At 42.7% G+C, this 20,235-nt stretch overlaps 1 protein-coding gene across 2 annotated transcripts in view; it reads right to left on the reverse strand.

Moving 5' to 3' along the window:
- Positions 1 to 3,606: 3,606 nt before the first annotated feature.
- USP22 (ubiquitin specific peptidase 22) overlaps positions 3,607 to 20,235 on the reverse strand; it is a 109,953-nt gene continuing 93,324 nt past the window's right edge. For both annotated transcript variants that reach the window (XM_086472792.1, XM_086472791.1), the window contains 7 exons: positions 16,464 to 16,569; positions 14,652 to 14,810; positions 12,300 to 12,426; positions 9,385 to 9,476; positions 7,797 to 7,859; positions 5,710 to 5,859; positions 3,607 to 3,877 (listed from right to left, as the gene is read on the reverse strand). In XM_086472792.1, the coding sequence (XP_086328918.1) occupies positions 3,835 to 3,877; positions 5,710 to 5,859; positions 7,797 to 7,859; positions 9,385 to 9,476; positions 12,300 to 12,426; positions 14,652 to 14,810; positions 16,464 to 16,569 (740 nt within the window). In that variant the 3' untranslated portion in view covers positions 3,607 to 3,834. The remainder of the gene's footprint in view (positions 3,878 to 5,709; positions 5,860 to 7,796; positions 7,860 to 9,384; positions 9,477 to 12,299; positions 12,427 to 14,651; positions 14,811 to 16,463; positions 16,570 to 20,235) is intronic.

Raw genomic sequence — 20,235 nt, forward strand, 5'->3', positions numbered from 1 at the left:
CAGCTGGCCCAGGCAGAGCCTGTCTTGGGCTGGGGCTGCCACTCCTGTCACAGAAATTGGGGAAAACGCCCATCAAAAGTCAAGTCCTTCCCTCCAGCCCTGAGAGGCAAGAGGGGAGCATTCCTCACCCTCACAGAAGTGCTCTCCCCTCCTTCAGGGGACGCAACTACTGTCATCAGCATGTAAAAGGACAGGTAACATGGAGCAACCTGAACAAAGCAGCAGTGAGAATAACACACAGGGTCCCAGCTACAACCCTTGGATGCTGGAGAACCAAGAGGAACCATGGATTTGGTATCACATTTGCAGCCACTGGCCAACAGCTCTGACGGAGCATACCTGGAGACACCGCTTGGAATATTAGAGGGACAGTGTAAGTATGGGAACAAGCAGTTACAGCCGGGATGAGTTAAACTACGTGGAATTAAGGGCTCTGATTTTGAGCAAGAGCACCCACCTGGGGGCTTAACCACTGCTCAGATTTCTGCTTTTGCTCACGTTTTCATTAGGCACCAGCATCAAGTAAAGCTTTATCTCTAGTCGAGTGGCTGAGGGACAAAAAATATTATACCTAAAGCCACTTTCTGGCTATTTTTGTGCTCCATGTAGAGCCGTTCATTGCTGGTAGATAACAATATATGCTCCACCATGAGCCTGCATCACCACACCAGCCTTTGTTTTCAGTCATTTCTGCAGATTCTTCCTCCCAACAGCCCGAGCTGTGCCGACACAAAACCGTACTCTCAAAACAAACAAGTCAAACCCAAACTGCTCCCCGAATGGAAGCGGGGCAGCAGCTGAAGCCCCGCAGTCAGCCCTCACGGCAGAGGCAGCCTTCCACTCCCCCAGCCCTTCGTCAGCGTCCTGCCTCAGAGCAAGGCGTTTCGTGGTCGGCGTCTTCCCGAAGGCGACGTTGAGAGAGTTCTGCACAGAGAGACCTCCCGGTTGGGCAGGGAATAAAGCCCGTGTGCGAGCTGCTTCTGAAGAGCTGAAGGGTAGGAGAAGGCTGCGTTTGAGAAAAAGCATCGCGAGGGGTAGCGCTGCTCGTACGACAGCGGCTGATCTTCCATTTTTATAGGAGGAGGGAAAAGGCGCTCTCCTCCTTTAGCAACCTGTGCTGATTTACTGGTGCTGGAAATAGAAACGTGCCCGGTAGGATTCCGGGAGAAACACGGGGGGGGAAGAAAAGAACAAGAGCTTTTAACACACCAGGAATTCTGCTTTTGAAACCAGCCACAGAAATCTTCCCCTGAACACCACCCGCGCCGCTGCAGTTGCCCAGAGCACAGCTCTCTCCCTCAGCCTCAGACAGGCGGGGCTGGGCGGGGGGGAGGGAAGGAAATTAAGGCTGATTTACATGGCTGGCCTCGTCCCTAACCAATTTATTTCTAAAGGATTAACAAAGCAGACTGCATTAGCTCTGGTGGCCAAGCGCGTGCTAGTGGAAAACAGAATTCATTTGTTCAGGCTCCAGCATCCAGAAAAGCAGCCAAAGGCTCGGACCCGGGCGGCACAAAGCGGAGGCATCTGCCGCGCGGTGGCACTCCTCCTCCTCCTCCTCCTCCTCCAGCAACAGGACAAGGTGGGGACGCCAACTGCAGCAGCCCTGGGAATACTGAAAGGCTGATGCTTGTCTTCCTCCGCAAGCTTGCTGCATTATTAAAGGGTAGCAGAAAGCGTCGTTAAGCATCTGCACGATACCGTGCCGGATTCGGGGAAGGAGGGGGCCTCCCCCCCCCCCCCTTCCTGCGGGTGCGCCGTTCATCTGCATTTCTCCAGCCATTTTTCATTCGTGACAAGAACGCTCAAGGTTCAATCTTGCAGCACCCAATTACGATTGAGAATGATTTCAAGCGCGACGAGAGGGAAAGGCGGGTTACAAAAACCAGACTACGCTATCGCTTCTGCAGCGATCGGGCTGCCTAGGTAACCCCCACACCGTACGGCGCGTTTTCTGGGTCCGATTTGGTATTCAAGGTGCTTCAATTAGTTGCCCCTTCTTCCTTCCCTGTTGCAAGCATCTCTCGGATGTACAAAACTGCCTTGTGCTCTTCCAGTTTGCGTACAAATCAAATGCAATTCCGCTGCCCTTTTGTTCAGCTGCTCTTGCAAGATGCTCATTGCAAAACCAAACCAACCTGCTTCCCTCATTTTCCACTTATTTCTTCTGTTCATCAGACGGCTTTCCACCTCTGTCTCAGGTTAGACACCTGTAACTCATTTCTAGAGCACAGCATCGAAGGGGTGAGGCCCATCCATGTTTTTAGGAGCGCTGGTGAAGTCAAATCACAGCTGCCTGGATACGTAAGCGGAGCTTAATGACCTTTTTGGCGTGGCTCCGACACCGATTCACGCAGCGCCTAACCCTCACACGGTCCGTAAGGAAGGGAGAACAAAGCTGTTTCTGCTCATTCAGGCTCTGTTCTGAGCGGCTTCTCTCTCGGGCTGCGATTCAATCCACAGCCCAGCCTCCCGAGAGCGAGCCACAGCACACGAGCGGCTACTGCTGGTACCTCGACAAGCCAACGCTGCGATGGCGAGGGGGAAAAGCAGCGAAACCGCGTCGGTGACAAAGCGAGAGCCAAGGGCCGCAAGCTACGGGCACCCCTGCGGAGGCCGTGAGGAGGAGAGGAGTACGTGAGGAGTTAATCCATGTGGGAGGATACAAGGAACCAGTACCAGCCTACAGGAAAATGTGTTGTTTACTCAAAAACCGAGGGCACTGCAGAAGTGCTCAATAGCAGCAGATCTCTCGCTCGATGCTGCCCCCAGCAGCAGCCGTTTCTAACAGATGGTACATTTTTCAACACCGAGGTTCTTTCAAGTGTCACAGATACGCCTTTGGAAGGCAGCAGGGGAAAAAAAAAAAACCAACCAAACCAAAACCAGCAACAACAAAACAAGCAATTTTGAGAAATTCAAACTTATTCACAAGAGTTTAAAAAAAGAACCAAGACCACTCTTACAGTATAAACACGCCAATTCATTCATTTTTACTGATGGTTGCATTTATGAATTTCATTCTCGTGAAAAAAGGGAATAAAAGGAAACAAATTAAGAAAATAGCTATTTATAGAAAACGAAACAAAAAAGGGCTCAAACAGAAAAGAATCTGTGCTGATGCTTTTGATGAGCAGTCCGATGGCATTGAACATTACCTGTGCAAGCAGGCATGCTTGAAAACCTGTCTTAGTACTGTCGCTTCAGTTCCACAATCCAGGATTTCTTTTATGGTTGTCGGAAAAAAAAGAGCCTAATAGTTTCATACTGTATTTATTTAATAACTAAAATTCACAAATAAAAAGATACTTGCAAAGTCCTTTAGTTGCGTCATCCCCTCCTCCGCCACTCTACTGCTTTCAGACCCATATGCATAAAAAATGGGCTTGGATTTTTAATTGTAACTGTTATATGATTGGTCGTTGGAGCTGAAGCACCAAATGGAGAAGATGCTTTATGGAGATGAGGGTATAACCCCTTGCCTTCCCACACACATTTTGGAGGAACGTAGGAGATGTACCAGTGCCCGGACTCCTCTGCTCCCATTTCCCCCACCCAGAGCATTCCTTTCATTTTATATTTCCTCTGTTAAGTGACTGACTGTAGCCTCTTTTTTTTTTTTTCCCCCCTTCTGTCCTTGTGGGACTGCAAACACGTTGGACATTGTTCATTTCTCACTCCACCAGGCTTTGAGTCAGTGTCAAGTAGGTCCTGTTACAGCTCAGTGCTAGTTGTTTTTTAATGGGTCTTTTCATTTCAGGTAGGTTTGTGTGTCGATTCAGAAGGCTTGCTTATTTTCTTCCTTGTTTATATCTGACAAGCTGCTGGATAAGGCTATTCATACTCCAGGAACTGTTTGTGATAGAACAGCAAATATCTGCAAGAAAGCAGAGGTACAGTTTCAGCTATCTGCCGTGCGTCGGAGCAGATTAGTATTTCCATTCATGTGATCATAAAAAAATGAAGACCACTAGTTTTGTTTTTCTTTTCAATTTGAAGCGATTCCAGGGACATGCCAGTTCCCTACAGTAACCACGGATGAGAAGGAGGGAAGCCAGCTGACAGCAGCTCAGGAAAGGGAACAGTTGTACATCAAAGAGTCAAACCTTGTTGTGCAGCCTGCTTACTTCAGGCTCTACTTCAGAATCTGAAATCTCCAGAGGGCTGGACGTGTCGGTGCCCAGACAGGCAGCATCCACTTAACACCGTGACACAAACTACAACCGAGGTGCTTTAAGATGCAACTGTTGCTTCAGAGTCACACTACTGAAGCACCAGACACTTGGGATTACTGCAAACTGTCTGCCATTCGCTGTTACAGGACCAGGCATGTGGGTCAAAACTCATCTGTCCCAATCAAATCCAACTTTAATATCTGATGCCTCAATCTGTACTCAAATCTGGTGTTTTAATGGGCTGGAATTCTTCCTGTCCTTAATTACTTTATGCATACTGTTGCGTAACAGAGCCCAGCACTCAAGCAGTTACACGTCAGAGGGACACGGACTCCCCCTACATACTCACTCCACACCACACCCTGACAGGGTCACCGCCTGACTCTCTTGAAATGCTTCAAAGCACTTTTGAGACTTTCCAATTATTGTCCTTCCATCTCACACCCTAGGCAGCTTCCCTCATACAACGCAGATCTACTCAGTGTCAGCCTTTATCTGAACCAAGGAAAACGGATCAGAGCTCAAACCAGCCTTTCACGAGGCAGATGGGCAGCAGTTGTGTCGCGCACCCTCTCCTCCTTGCCTATGGCAGCTTCTTCCACAGACATACCCCATCTGAGGACGAGAACTAGCCGCTTGTTATCGAAGAAAAACAAACTCCTCCTTCTGCTGACCTTGTCAAATCCTTTAACACTAAAATTCAGATATTATAGGATAGATTTTTTTTTTTTTTTACGCTTCCTGGTTGAAGTTCAAAAACCGTAAAAATAAGTTTTAAAAAAATTACAAACGGAACATCTGTGCCAGCAGCAACCCATGGAAATGTCAGGAATAATTAAAACACGAACAGTAAAGGCTTATCTTTCAAAGTCCACAGTTGAAAATGCAAAACGAAGACTTCAGATTTTAAGTTACCTTGTACTCGAAACACACACCAGTCCCCAACGCTTCCCTCAAACAAGGAACACCAAGATGTCTCCCTTGCAAACTACTGCTCTGCCTCCCAACACTTGTCTCATGCCAACATCCGAGACCTTCATGTCAATCCGAAACCAATTTAAAGCCACGAGCTGGGAAACAGCCCATGTTCTATACCTGCCTCCCCTATAGCCTTGCCACTCTGGTTCACAGGATCTTCTTAACGGTTTTTCTACAAATCTTTTACAGTCACAGTAATCCCAAGGTTCTGCAGACAAAGACTGGATTGTGTCACGGAGGTAAACACCGCTCCTACACTGGATGATCCCATCGCTTTGGTTTTCAGAGTCCATTAGCAAAGTTTGGACACGAGCACCAGTTACAGAGGCTGCAGAGTCAGCTGATGTCCCTCGTCCTTCCCCTCTTCTTCCTTCAATAAATTCAGGACTATAAAGCAACCTCCTCAAGCACTCATATATACACAGAGAGAGACATCACATACTCAAAGAGAGACATTTAGGCTTCTCATGACGTAAGGGTCCTTTCACTGAAAGTAAGGAAAACCCAACATAGGTCAAAGCTTCCCTTCCTTTCCCCTTTCCAGTTCACAACTTACCCTTCACTGTCTAGCACATCCTTAATGCTAGCCTTGGTGATAATGGCATCATCACACTTGAACCACTGGTCCTTGTGCTGCCGGATGAAGCTGGTATAGTGCCCACTCTCCAAGGTTCCCTGGTGATTAACTACTGCAAACAAGGAATACCTGGTACAGAAAAGAGTTAGTGAATACGTGGATCAAAAGGGGAAAACCAACTGACGTTTCAGACAGGCAGAAGCTTGTGTTCATAAACACCTACAGCAGCACTAAAGGATCTGATCCACCAATAAAACACTAACTGAGAAGAGGGCATCCCTGCCCAGGGAAAAGAGCCACATTTTTCTTTTGGTGTTTTGCTATCACTGCACCACTCCAGTCTGATGACAGCCGTCAGCTTTACCAATACCGGCTACCAAAGGCTTCTCTTCTAAAATAGATCAATACTGATGCATTCCTGAAGAGGTCCACTGATTATCTACTCTGACCTTCGATTTCCCTGAACTAGTTACTCCAGTGAACCAGAAAAATGCATTTCAGCGATGGGGAAGGAGGTAATCTTAAGTATAGCTGATCTTAAATACTTCTAGTGACAAATTGCTGTACTGATTAATTGTCTTTAATCTGGAAAGTCTGTACCTAGTTTGAAACACTGAAACACTGAATATATTCAGCCTCAACTTCCCACTTTCAGATGCTGCTGTGCACTTGCCCGCTAGCCTGGCCTGAAAACTAGCAGACACGTCTCTGTTCCAAAGAAAGATACTGATAAACTAATCGAGTTGCTCTTAACTTTTTCCCTTCTCTTAAAAAAGAGAAGAACAAAAGAGCCAAGGACTCCAGTCTAAGGTAGGATTTTGTTTCCAGCCTTAAACATACTTGTGGCTCTTTTTCAAATATTCTCCACTCTCTTTAACTCTTTCTTAAATTCTGTCCTCAAACTGGGATACAAACACAGCCGCACAATGGTAAAACAATCTCTCTAATCTCACTTGATATTGTCCTACTTGCATCCAAAATTCACAGAGCTCTTTTGACACAGCCGTGCTGCAACAGGGCACCTATTTAGTTGACTGTCTACAGAGCCATTGATTTATAAAGTCACCCTCTTCCTAACGGAGTCCTTTAATCCAACAAGGAGGGACACCACTCCTCAGTCCTAGATGGAGGATTTTAAGACTGTTTACTGGCACCCAGCTTCCTAAGCAGCCCAGACGCCTCTGCTCTCATTACCTAATCCTCTTCAATGTTAACAACTACTCCAACTTCAGTCACGTGCAAACCTTCCCAGTGAGCAGCTGTGTTTTCTTTCAGGTCTTTACCACTATTGATCACCGTACACGTGACGAATCAATCGCTATAGGACCACACGTAACCCCTGCCTGGTATCTGCTTGTACGGCAACTGCACTAAGACCTGGTTTGCCGGCTTTTAAACCTATTGTGAGATTCCAGTTTCTTAATGAAACTTTTAGTGCCGAATGAAGTGCCTTGAAGAATTTAAAAACACAACATCAGCACATGACTGGAGCAAGCAAACTTGTCTTAAAAAGCTTGTATTAAAAAAAAAAAGGTAAGGTTTGTGTGACCGTCTCTATGCCGATAACGCTATGGATATTGGTTTCAATTACACTCCCTTTACATTCTTGAGCAAGTCCCTTATCAGCCAGTCATTTATTCTGACTGGAATCAATACAACCAATACCTGATCAAGAGACCCCAGAATTACTGGGGTCATCTACTTGGGACTTTGCCAGCGTTCTATGAACTTTCTTTTGCTCCTCTGGAACTCCCTTTGCCATCGCAATAGAAACGGGATTATTTAAAGCAAACCCCCATCCCTTTTAATACTGTAACCACAGCTTTTAGTGTTGCTCATAGACCGACTGCTGGAGTTATCACCTTCAGATCTGAAAGTCAGCTGCCACACACCCAGGGAAGGGCAGGCAATTGCAGCGAATGAAGCTTTACTTTGCAACAGTTCGGACTTACTGTGCTGCCAAACACAGTAACGCGCTTCGCCGCGCAGGACACGCAGCAGACTGCATATCCCCTTCTAGAAGCCAACTACCCTTCACAATAGGAGTCACAGAATGTGCCACTTACTTATTATCATTGTTTAGACTATCCGTCGGCTGCTGGTATTGCCCGTTCATTCTGCTCTCTTTACTGCAACACACACACAAAAATCCAGTCACTTAAAGCAGCGGCTTCCCAAACCAAGGAAAGAGGTTTCTACATGACACAGCCTGTTTGGCGAATGCAGGTGCTTATTCAAAAGCACAATGCTGCTCAGCAGCAGAGAAGGGCTGCTGATTAGGATGCTAAAGATGCTTTATTTGTTCTCACAGCCACGCTACATAAGAAACACCATTTTTCCCTCCTGGTCAAGGCTTCAGTGCTGCAAATAAATATCTGTTTACATCAAATGTCCTACCCAAAAAGCTTAAAAGCAGGTTAAGAAAAGATTTGTATTTTAAACCTGGAAAAATATCTAATTACATCAATCCTTTATCCTGTGATGGGTCAATCATCCTGGCTCTGACTTGTAAATTCATTTTGTGTTTTGACAGCAGCAATAGGATTATGCTGTTGATTTCATAGCCGATGAAATTCAGATTACTGAGTTATGCCTGCTGATTATCCCATCTATATTCCATTATGCTTGATACCTTTCATCAGCAGAGCCTGTTCTATCCAGGGAGTATCCGCCACAGAGGAACAGGGAAGTCTCAAAATCTCCAGAATATACTGGAATAAACCGTATTTTCTTAATAGAGCTTCAGGGCTCTCTGTTCTCTCCTGGCAGAAGCATTTACTTTTCTCCAGGGGGTGGGGGGAACAGGCAAAGTTTAGAATTGCTAGTAAAATTTTAGCATCAAATTGAGGCCCTGTGTTAAGAGATGCCATGTCTTAAGGCTTTCTGCACTGCTTCAGATACAAATTGAGTCTGAATATCCTCTTGTATACTTGAAGGGAATACCTGACAAATACTCAGCTGATTAAATTCCTTCCATAAAGGTATATTTATATAAATGTCATGTCTTTCACAAACCTGGGAGGTGGGAGAACTCTTACTGTTTCTGTTTAAATACTAATTAGAAATACCCATATTAATATATTAATATTAATCTCAACTATGTTCTTCCTTCTTGCAGCGTTCTCTAAAGAGAAGCTGAAGGTACAAACCAAAAAAACTCAGATTTGCACGTGTGCAGAAATAAAGAGGAAGAGTTTTTCTAACTTCAGAAATGTTCAGAACTTCAGAAATGAAATCAACAACATAATCTAACTTCCCTAACTATGTTAGGCATTAGGTTATGTCTAGTCTGTCTAATTACACAAGATGACTGGTGGGTGGGCACTCGGGTGATAGGACCGAAGCAGAGATCTGAAGGCATGATGGGTCTGAGTCCATATATTTAACATGCAATCAGAAACATAACGCACGTTCATAAAAAAAAAGAATATGGTTAAATATAAAAGCCTTTTCTGGCACATAAATCTCGATAGTTTATCTAAAAATTAATTTAGAAAAGATGCACATTTCAAGGAGAAGCTTACAGCAGAAGTATCATTATACATACTGTTCTATAACCGTGATTCAAGGATGTTCCATGTTTCATGATGCACATGTACAAACTGGTAAACAGTTCTGTCCAGGTCTTTGGGGGATTTTGAACTTGGTACACACCTGGAAGCCATGAATGGTGTCATGTCCAGCTCCAGCGGAAACGAGACATACGTAGTGATCTTTCGCCTCAGTTTGGCTGAGTGTTCAAACCGCTGGAGACAAAGTGGAAGAATTTTTTTTTCTTTAGAGAAAGGCTAGGTTTTCTATCTGTTATAAGTGTTCTATGCTTAGGAACAGTAACACGAAAGCACATTAGCAGTCAGTATCTAGAGGCATCCCCAGATTTTTTCTACTAGCTACCTGGGCTGGGAACCCCCGTGTAAATGCTAACACTTTTCTACCAGGAAAATAAACCACAATTTGTGGGGGAAAATACAGCATTAATTATTGTTTACCTTAATATCTATACATATAAACTTATTCCCAACTGACATTAAGAAAAAAAATTATTAAACAGAGAGAGCACGCACAGCCTCTACTCAAACCAGTGTTCATTTGTAGTACACACTATTCAAATACATGGCTGCTGCCTACACTAGCACGCAAAACTGGTGACAGGGAGAGCTTGCCATCAGATCCACACACTTAATCCACCCATCCAATCATCTGAAGTGACAGGAGTCAAGCCTACACAGGAATACCAATTCAAATTAAGGCAAAAATGGAATATGATGATAAAAAAGCCTTGTCCCCCTGCCAAAAGGAGCTGCAATACCCACCATCCACTCCTCATCTTCTCAATTGAACATTAAATGGAAACAGGAACAAATACCAGAAAGAGATGAATGAGTTTCTATTTAAAGGCAGCTTCTCTCCCCATTTCTCAGAAATTCTGCTCTATTTACACTTCAAGTTAATTATTTTCCAATTGTGGTGCCATAACAATTCCCTAGCAACAGATCCAGACGTGAAAAGCTGAGACTTAATTCTTATCTTTTGTGTTTCTTTTTTGCTTTAACAGATGAAATGAAATCTGCATTTTGCTTGGACAGTACAACACAATCACTTAGGAAAAGTCATTTATTTTAAAAAAAATCTTCAATCATTCTAGGGAACGCAAATACTGAACTGAGTGTAGGAAAGGAGTTGAGCACATTTGCAGTGTCCTGCCCAAAGAGCAGAATCATCTAGGTATACCTTGCAAACTACTCTGCAATAATAAAATAAAAATAAAATAAAAACAAGAGCCCAACACTCCCAAAACTCACCCCAAAAGCCAAGCGGCCAGCCAAGCACTCCTGAAACCTCAAGTCAGACATGCAAAAATGTGCTTCAGGAAGATCACAAACAGCCAAAGAAGAAAGAAACTGTGCTACTATCTGTTCCAGTCAGGCTGGTATCTTTGGCATACAACATTGCATACCATCTTGGTTCATACTCAAGATGTAACTGAAGAACTGCTGGTATGGGGGGGGCAGGGGTAAACATCTGAAGACAGGACTATCCCAAACAGTCTGAAAAGGCCTGTAAATTACAGAAGAGGGAATTCTTTCCACCTGTAACACCTTTTTCCAGGAGAATGCAGACTCAATCTTTTCTCACGAATACAGACCTTGCTATGGCATTCTATTTCCATGTCAAGACCTCTGCATTTCATTAACAAGCTTCTGTACAAGCCAGATTTTGAAAATAAATTTAAATCGCTGCTACGCTGCATACGGAGTTGCTATGTAATTTACAATTCCAAACTACAATCATTTCCTGAATACAGTCTGTGACTTGCTCAGTGAGACCATGACACTGTAGTTACACAGATTATTAGATTTTCCAGTATGAACGTACTGAGGGCTACTGGAAAATAAACCGGAAAAACTGCCTGCACGCTACGGCAAAGTTCAGCACGCACTTTGCCACGACAGCTACAAGATACAGCTCTAATTCCAACACTATTAAAGCTACCCCGCTGTTTTACCAAAGTTCAAAGCCTAGAAACCATGTAAGAATCGAACAAATGAATGAAGAATCTGGAGCAAAAGGCTGAAGCATGTGTTCTTTCAAATTCTCCATTCCTCAACTGGAAAGACAAGCCATACAAGCCTTCATTTGCACACAGCATCTAGGCTGCTGTTTTAAAATCTGTTTCCAGTCACCGTGGCCATAGGTAAAATGCTGGTTTTCTTTATGTAGTTTATGTGACATTAGCACCATCCTCAGATAGGCAGTTTCTGGGAACACTGGTCATAGTGAGAGTTGAGGCCAGTGACCGTCAGTTGCTGCCTAGCAATGAGAGTGCTTTGCCATTCTGTCCCAGGAGACACTCAAGACCGTAGAGGTCTGCATCTGAAAAGCTCAAGCAGCTCAAAGCTGCAGTGAAATTACTACAGAGGCTGCTTCCACAAAGGTCTGTGGCATCACTTTTCAAGAACCCTTTGCCTCTTGACACAGAGTGACTTTCATCTTCTGCAAGAGCTGCCTACTTTGCACCACAGTCACACTCTTTATATTTAAGACATGAATTGTACAGGACTAAATTATCTGAGGGCACCAACTACGACATTATCTCCCACCATTGCATCTGACATAACCTGGATTGGAAATGTTGAAAGCCCTATCACAGTTGGGAAGATACAAGAAGGCTTCTCCATTGCAACCAATAACTTTTTCATGGTTTTCCTTCACCACAGACTTCCTCTGTGGCATTCTTCCAGTAGAAGCGTAGGCTAAAAGTTTTACCATGCAGGATGAGCATTACTGGAGATTGGTTTCTACGCTGGTTCAGGTATTTTACTAGCCTTCCATTTTGTTTCTAGATTCTGATTAGTTAAGGTTCCGACAGACACACTGCAAAGCTACATTACAGATAACGTAGTATTATCTTAGTAGAAAATCCAGCTGGGCATGCAAGCTGTTCTTTATATTAAATTTATATGATAAAAGATTAGTCAGTGAAAGCCAGAAGATATGTCCAGGAATTTAGCTCATCCTCTCAGAGAGGAACACAGGTGCCCTGCTCTGCCTGCCTCCTGTGAACTTACTTTGAGATGAAAACAGGCCACAATGGGTAACTTCTTCATAGTGAGTTGTTTGGTAGATTCCTGGTAGCTATGGCAACCACTACATTTGATTTTGGCACTGCTTCCTAGATGTTCTGGCCTTGTAAACCTGAAAAAAATATTAAAAAGCAAAGGGATGCACAAACCGATCAGACAATTTTCCACACACGCTGAAAACACTTCTTTTACTTGTGGGTCACTGGCACCACAAGAGACAGAGTTCATGGCTTTTAAGTGTCATTTTGGAAAAACCCAACACCTATAATATCGTAAAGCGCTATGGTTCAGAGACCCAAATCTGACATTCATCATTGCTCTACTTGGGAACATTGCACTGAAACGCATCAGTGTCTGAGGAAGCAGCTAAATGTTAGTTCATCTCCTACAACATGACAGCTAATTTTCATACAGAAAGCAAAGATCTTTTGTTTTCAAAAACAAAACCATTGCTATGGAAGTTCTGAAGCAAGATGACACGACTTCTGCGCTCAGCTGCACGCTATCTGCAGGACACTCTTCTAGCTTGTAGCCCTCCAGGGCTAGGATCAAAGCTCTCAGATGGAAAGGGCTGTAAACACGAAGTTCTCTTCAAAATACAGATATCTTCCAAGACGACTCAAGTGTTGACAACTAGGAAAAATCTCTTTCAAAATTTTCAGACAGAACTGCTCAAGGGAGCTCTAGGAAGAGACCATTACAGAACAGGGAACTGCTTAGAGAAAACATACTACCTCTGTGTTCTCACAACTAAAGCAAAGCATCTCTCACTTTTTCAGAAACTGGCAGCCCAGAAAAGGCCAGGAGGATGGACTGCTAAGTCTTTTCCTCCAAGTTTAGACTTCCATGGGGCAAATAAATCATCTCCCCAGAGGCTGCTCTACAACTAGGATTTTTGAAATGAAATATTTTGAAATATAATTGAACATTTTACATTAAGGCACACATTTAAGCACGCGAGGGCAACACGGTTATCAGCTTGTCACTAACCCTACCTTGCTTCATCCTGTTTACGGCCAATGCAGCCTTCAGCATCAAAAGTTCATCACAGCCTCCTGGTCTCCCCTCTTGTTTGATTAACAAGATTTCCTTCACCTAGCCTATATACCACCAGTCTCTGTTTTCGGTTTTGATTTTTGATTTTTTTTTCTTCCCTTCTCTCAAGTCTCAAAAAAGGCTTATAAATTTGTTGTTATTGCTGTGAGGAGTGCCTACATCTTTCCAGCTTTTGTCGTATTCCTGCTCAATCCTTCTTTCTTCAAGCCAGCTTCAAGTTGCACGGCCACACCGGCTGACATGAAGTTATACACCTTGTTTCAATCTAACATTCAACCTGCTCGCTAACTTTTGGGTAGAAACCCAGACTCCATCCTCTTTATCTTTAGAGTTCAACTTCTTTCCAAAATCCATACGCTTTGAGAATACATTCGAACCTGGATGTTTCTCCTTCCCTATTGTCATCTCTCTCTGAGTCTACCAATCCCCATGTTAAAGAAAATCACCAAAATTTGACCAATTTTGCCTCTTGACGCATTTCTGCATCAGCAATTTCTCACTTCTACTAATTCCTTGTTTTCTTAAAATTATTGATCTTAAAAGTATCAAGAAGGCTAGAAATCAGATGCCAGAGGCTAGGAGTTTTTATTTCAGGAAGATTAGCTTTGCCCCAGGCTAAAGGTAACCCCTTTCTCAGACAAGTATCTTCCACAAATATCCACATTTGCCACAAGAGAATGACGCTCAGAGCTGCTAAAAGATACACGTTAATGGTATATGAAGCCATAATGTTCTCTCCAGTTACCCGTTTACAGGATGCCTAAGTTTCCTGCTCAGAATTATCTTCCCTTTTTGAAGGTTCCATTCCTTTCATTCTTAATGCCATCCCCGCAATAAGCTGGCAGTAGCTGACCCTCAGCTCCGCTTAGAGCAAACTCAGCTTCATACTTGGTGTTATAATTTCGACAAGTATTAAATGCATTGTGCATTTTTTTTTATGTGCTTGCTTAGCTGACACAACCAAGAACACGCAGACAGACACCAGTGGTTTGAATCATTTGAAACCACATTGCCTGGCAGCGGCCAACGTAAAATTTGTTTTCTTTCTGCACCGTGTGGCAACTGGTTTTGGTTGTTTATTGTTAGGCCCGCTGCTGCTCTGAGCCTTCTGTGCCTTGTCACTTTCTCTTGCGCAAAACACTAAAATAGGTATAAAAACGCTGTTTGGGCATAATGCCATGACAAACCATTATTTACTCCCGTTGCTCAGCGTCACCTGGAGACCAGAACGAAGCCAAATTCTTTTTACCCCACCAAAACTGTATTTCTCTCATTTCATACCTTCGCAAGCAGTCTGTGAGAGTGGTGGTGCCTGATACATGGCTTTCCCCATTTACGACACTGCCATCACTCCCCGGACTCAGTGGCCAGAACGGGGTGGAGGAGCCTGGCAAATCCAAACTGATGTCCCAAAATGGGTCTATCGTTGTGGAAACGCCACTATGAAAAAGAAAGCAGTTGAATACACGTTTAAAGGAAGTAAAATTAAGTCTCTCACACTTTCAGGTACGCTCCAGATACTTACTTTTAAGAACTACAGGATCTACATCACCCCTAGAGGGCACTCAAAGACGACAGAAAATATAGTTGCTCCAGAGCGTTTTCCCACAACTGATTGTTTTTCTGAATATTTAAAAGCCATATGTTTTAGGAAATGTATATGATGTACTAAATGCAAAATATATGCATTTAATATATTCTCTCACTCACTGGGGCCCTGTGACTCAACGTGAACAAGCAGGGTTACTCAGAAATAAAGGTACTGGTCATACCACCGACCAGTATAAACCAGCTAACACCTTCTGGTCAAGACATGGAAGATGGTGCTTAAGGCTACTTCGATAAAGAGTGCACCAAATCCTTTTGTTACATAGTAGTGCACTGAATTCAGCTTTGCAGTTCATATTAGCATCTCCTACAGCATTTGGAATTTGAGAGCCCAAACAGTAACTGCATCAAGAAGTAGTGTATGTTCTCGATCAGATTTCTCTACAGGACAGCTGAACATAAGCCAACAGCTAGACCATGGAAAAAGCTTCTCAAAATTTTAACTTGTATTGACTCAAATCTTTTCTTCCAGTGTTTACATCTTTAAGAGAACTCCAGAACTTCAGGGGTCTAAGCTCCTAGTTTGGAAGCTTCTTCTGTTTGTATTCATTATGCTTATTTTTTTGAGTTCTCTCTTCCTCTAAAACTAGTGTCTTTCACTTTGCAGTCTCATGAAGCCTACAACATTCTGCCTTTTTTCCAGCTTCATTTGTGCAAAAGTTGTCAATTTTCAAAAGAAACCTTTTGTTAAAGTTTCATCGATGCTAATATTGTGTCATAACACATCAAGCTTTTCATTATCATAAAAGGGTTCTGTGGCTCTACCAAGCAAAGAACAAAATTTCGTATGTTTTCTTTACAGTAAATCTGCAAATCTCTCCAGGAAACTGAGAACGAAAGCAGATTGAAACGAGCACAGCACCACGGTCCATCTGCAGGACGGCATGCGTAATTATAAGAACGCAAGACAGAACAAAAAAACCAAGAACTCTGACTTCTGCACTATGGCAACACCAAACACCTTGAAAGAGAAGTCAATTTGCTCCAGTACGCAGAGCAGAACAACAAACATTTTTTCCTTACTCTTGTAAAACATTCACTTGCTGGTACCTGAGATTACATTAGGTACCAGCCTCTTTGAAACCTCTCCTGATGATACACGAGGCTCCTAACTGAAGGAAAATATGGTTCCACAATAGAAAGAAAATATGCAGTTTTCTTCAAATGTAGTAGCAATTACATACTTTGAAAACCAAAGAGATCTTGGAAGCCTTTTCCTTGTGAACTTGGAAAACAGCAACCTTTTATAGCCTAGTAAAAAATTTATGTCCATAAGCCTGTTGTACTTTCCAGGCAGCTTTTTTAGTATGTCTTGATAATATGACAGTTATCTGGTAACTGATTGCACGTAGCTGATGCTGTATTTAAACAGGCCTTGTCTTGCTAGAATTCTGCTGGTATTTTATTGGTATTCAAGAAAGAACAGATTCTGCACGCTGTTGCACTGGAAGGTGTACAGATTAAAATCAGAGAAAAATTACTTACTGGCAGACTTGACAGGTAACATCAGACTGCAGTCCGCCTGTGAAGATTTGGTCTATGATGCAGTTACAGTGGTTGGGGTTGTTGGCCTTCTTCCCATTATCATCACCTGGAGGAATGCAAATACAGACTCAGAAGTCAAAAACCCTCTGAGAGAACAGTGGTTTGTCTTGGACTGTGTCTCCAGTAGCTCTTTATAATGCAAACTTATCAACATACTGTGAATTCACACAGACAATATAGAACCCTGAAAATTATGGGTTGTTAAGACCCATTAACCTCGAGCCTGCTGTCTGCAACCCGTCCTTTCAACACAGACATGTACTTTCCCTTCAAGTTTTCACCAGTGAGAAAATGAAAGATGTCCTCATCTGAAGGGGGAAGGTAAGCTCTGTGTCCTCCTCCAGCTTCTTCAGAGACACAGCAATCCTCTAAGTTCCCAAGGGGCACAATGAACACTTACCCACCTTTTAGGTGTCAAACTGTCATTGCAGGTCTCGGGAGCACAACAATTCATCCTTATGATCTGAGTGCTGAGATTAGGCCAATTCAGCTTTCTTAGACTAACCGGAGCATTAAGTAACCAAAAATTTCTTGGCACAGCTCTCAGCTTTGAAGCATACTCCTTCCATTCCCCAGACGTGAACTAGGAGTGATACACTTTTTCTTTGATTTCCAAGACTGTGCTGCTGCTTTTCCTTGGGCAGGACAGACGCAATTGGTTTTGCTTTGGAAACAGAGAGGCACACCTCTATTTCACAGCACCAGCGAATTATCTTGTACAGCACATCTTAAGATGTCTTCCAATCTCCTACTTGTAGGAGAAACTGAAACGCTAAGACGCTCACTCCTCAAATCACAGCTATTACTCAAAACCAATTAATTTCTAGTCAAGTATGTAAAAAAACCCCAAAACCCAAACACCTGAAGAAACTAAAAGCATAGGGCAAAACCCTACCACTTTTCTTGTGTTTAAGGTGCTCTAGCTGGAGTCTTCTTGCAACAGGAAGGAATAAGTTGTGGGGTTCCCCCCCCCCCCCGAAGCTTTAGAAGTTTGTTGAAAAATATATAAACTGGCAAAGGTTCCACCTGATACCAAGCGTGGTAAAGCAGACATAGGCAATACCTACTAAGCTGCAATAGGCCCCTTCAGTTAATTAGATCCTAAATGCCTCAGAAGAGCTCCGGGAGCCGCCTGCTTTGGAAACTTTTGTTTGAATTGTCAAGAAGAGCATATTGTTTCCTTAAAATGGCTCTTGAACAAAAAACTCTAAAATTAGATTTCAAATGTATGAGGTTCAAGCTGGGGGTTATCGGACCCAGTCTCAGGCATTTCTTGATGGGAATTTCAGCTAAATCTTACTGAACTTAAGATCCTTACAAGGTCTCAATTATGCTAAGCTAATGAACAGAGCACACAGCATAGAGACTGCACGAGACATTCTTCACCTTTAGAAAAAGATCACTTCTAAGCTTCCAAGACTACATGTGGATTTTCAAAAAAGAATTTAATGGGTTTTAATCACTGTTTTTAAAACTCCACTCTTCCTTTTTAAAGAAACAACATGCAACTGCCACATCCTTGTAATCTCCCAATTTGAAACACTATCTCCCTCTGTTTTGTTTCGAGGGGGCAGAAGTAGAGAAACAGTGTCTAGAGATTTTCACGGGACCACAGGTAACATCCCTGTTGGACACCTTTAACAGACTGCCATTCCCGCCTACGGGAGAGAACAAAACCTCCCTTTTCAATTATACAAGTCAATTAAGATCAGTGACGAGAGGGTCTCAAAAGAATATCCTGCAAGCTTGTTCCCAGCAAAACAGAAGGGCATTACCCACTCAACATTATTTCCCATGACATTTGGTTGGAGAGGAGGAAAAAAAAAAAAGTAAGATTACCACCTACTCACACTTGTCAATATGTAACAGATGCTGAGAGGAGGTATATTATGCAGCTGAGAACTAGAAGCTGCTAGATTGTTGTGCTCAAGCTAAGGTTCCCTTCAACATTTCTGTCTTACAAAGTAGGTTTTAGTTTAATACATTTTTGTTTTTAAAGCTAGTCATATTTCCTACTAGGGAAATCATCAGCTTCTTTTCAGAGATTGTCAGCACAAGACTAAAACCAAGCTTGAAAATTCATCAATTATACACTAATGCAATTATGAGAAGGGCAGAAAATGGAATTTAAAAGTTTGGATTCAAATTAAATGCAACTCTTAAAAAACCAACAGAAGTTACTACTGCATATGTGCAATAACTAAGCATATTGTGTTCAAATACACAGACATTTAATATATTGCTAAAGGTAAATCGTATGTAACAACAGCGAGAGACCACTTTTTAACGTTGCCTTTGGTTTTGAAATAAAGAAGTTTTGCCTCCAACTTCCATTATGTATTTTAAATGAGAAAAAGAAATTTTGAAGTTGCCAAATTTTGAAAGGGGCATTTATCAAAACAAGAGATTAATGTTAGCTTTTCTGCTTTACTTTGGCCCCCAGTGTTCTGAACATGTGCTTGTTACCCTTTATGACAAAGCAGCGTACACATAAATTTATACGGATCACAGCAGATGACATGTTTCACAAGCATATGCTTTATCAGTTCCTAAGAATACCATGCAGCATTCACAGAGCAGGGTACTGTTTTACTCCCAAGTCTCAGCACAGCATTCTTTTTCTGTCATACCTAGCACCAGGCTTCACATTTGCTTTGTAGCAGTCCTTGTTAAAGATGAATGCAAAATGCTTCACGAAAACGAGATAAATGAGGAATAATCACCTTTCAAGTACTACTGGTTTTGTTAGACAACGGAGCAATGTTGGCTGAATAAAGTTTGGGATAAAAAGACAGGATTATTTCCATTTTTTTATCTTGCTTTTTGTACCTTTGTGTACAAATGCCCATCTCTGAAACCCCCTGCTGCTTGATTGTTGTTATCTTTAATAATAAAAACCCCCACAGCAAGCCATTTCGCTGGGCTGAACATTAACTTTTGAATTGCTCCATACAAGAAAATAACAATTCTGGTCTAAGTTTCTTCAAGTTTGAATATGTCTGAGGGTAAGTTCGTAACCCACAAAGTGTTCGGATGATTGGAACCTGGCTGTCAGGGGTGTTTGCAGAATTAGAACTCTGAATTTCTTCCAGAGCACTCATAATTAAGATGTATCTGTCATGTTGACTAAAAGCTGATCTAATGCTTTACAGACCGGGCAGAAATGCCCAGTATTTACATTCCTCTAACAAATGAAGAGCCCTGGAACTCCTGAAGGATCCCACACAAATAGTGGGGTATACTTCCCACTTGTTCTTCATAGAAGAGTCCAAGAACAATGCAAGAAGCAACAGATCAGCACCTGATCATTTTTAGCATCTTCTATAATCCAAACATATTCAGAAAATCCAAGTCATCATGCATTTTAAAGACGAAAGTCAACATATGCTGAAGTCCAGGTGAACTGGTTGAACTTTAAGACAAAAAGGGTGGCCATTACCTACACAGCAAGGCTGTTATAGCATTACTCTGGTGAAGAAGCGAATATCTGGGGTAGAGTAAGCTGTGAATCTCATTTGGAAGCTTTTGTGGTGAGGAGGACCACAAATGCCAACCCACAATGACGCTGCAGAACTCTGAGCACTACCAAACCAGCAGCAGAGACCTGAATAGCACAAAATGCAGATGCAACTTTAAACGTCATTTATAGTAGCCATGCTGGAAAAAGAATTCAGATTCAAGGAAGCTCTTGCTTTTTTAGCTGGAATATGCA

Source organism: Leptosomus discolor, chromosome 14, assembly GCF_034619465.1.
Source record: "Leptosomus discolor isolate bLepDis1 chromosome 14, bLepDis1.hap2, whole genome shotgun sequence".
Taxonomy (NCBI): domain Eukaryota; kingdom Metazoa; phylum Chordata; class Aves; order Leptosomiformes; family Leptosomidae; genus Leptosomus; species Leptosomus discolor.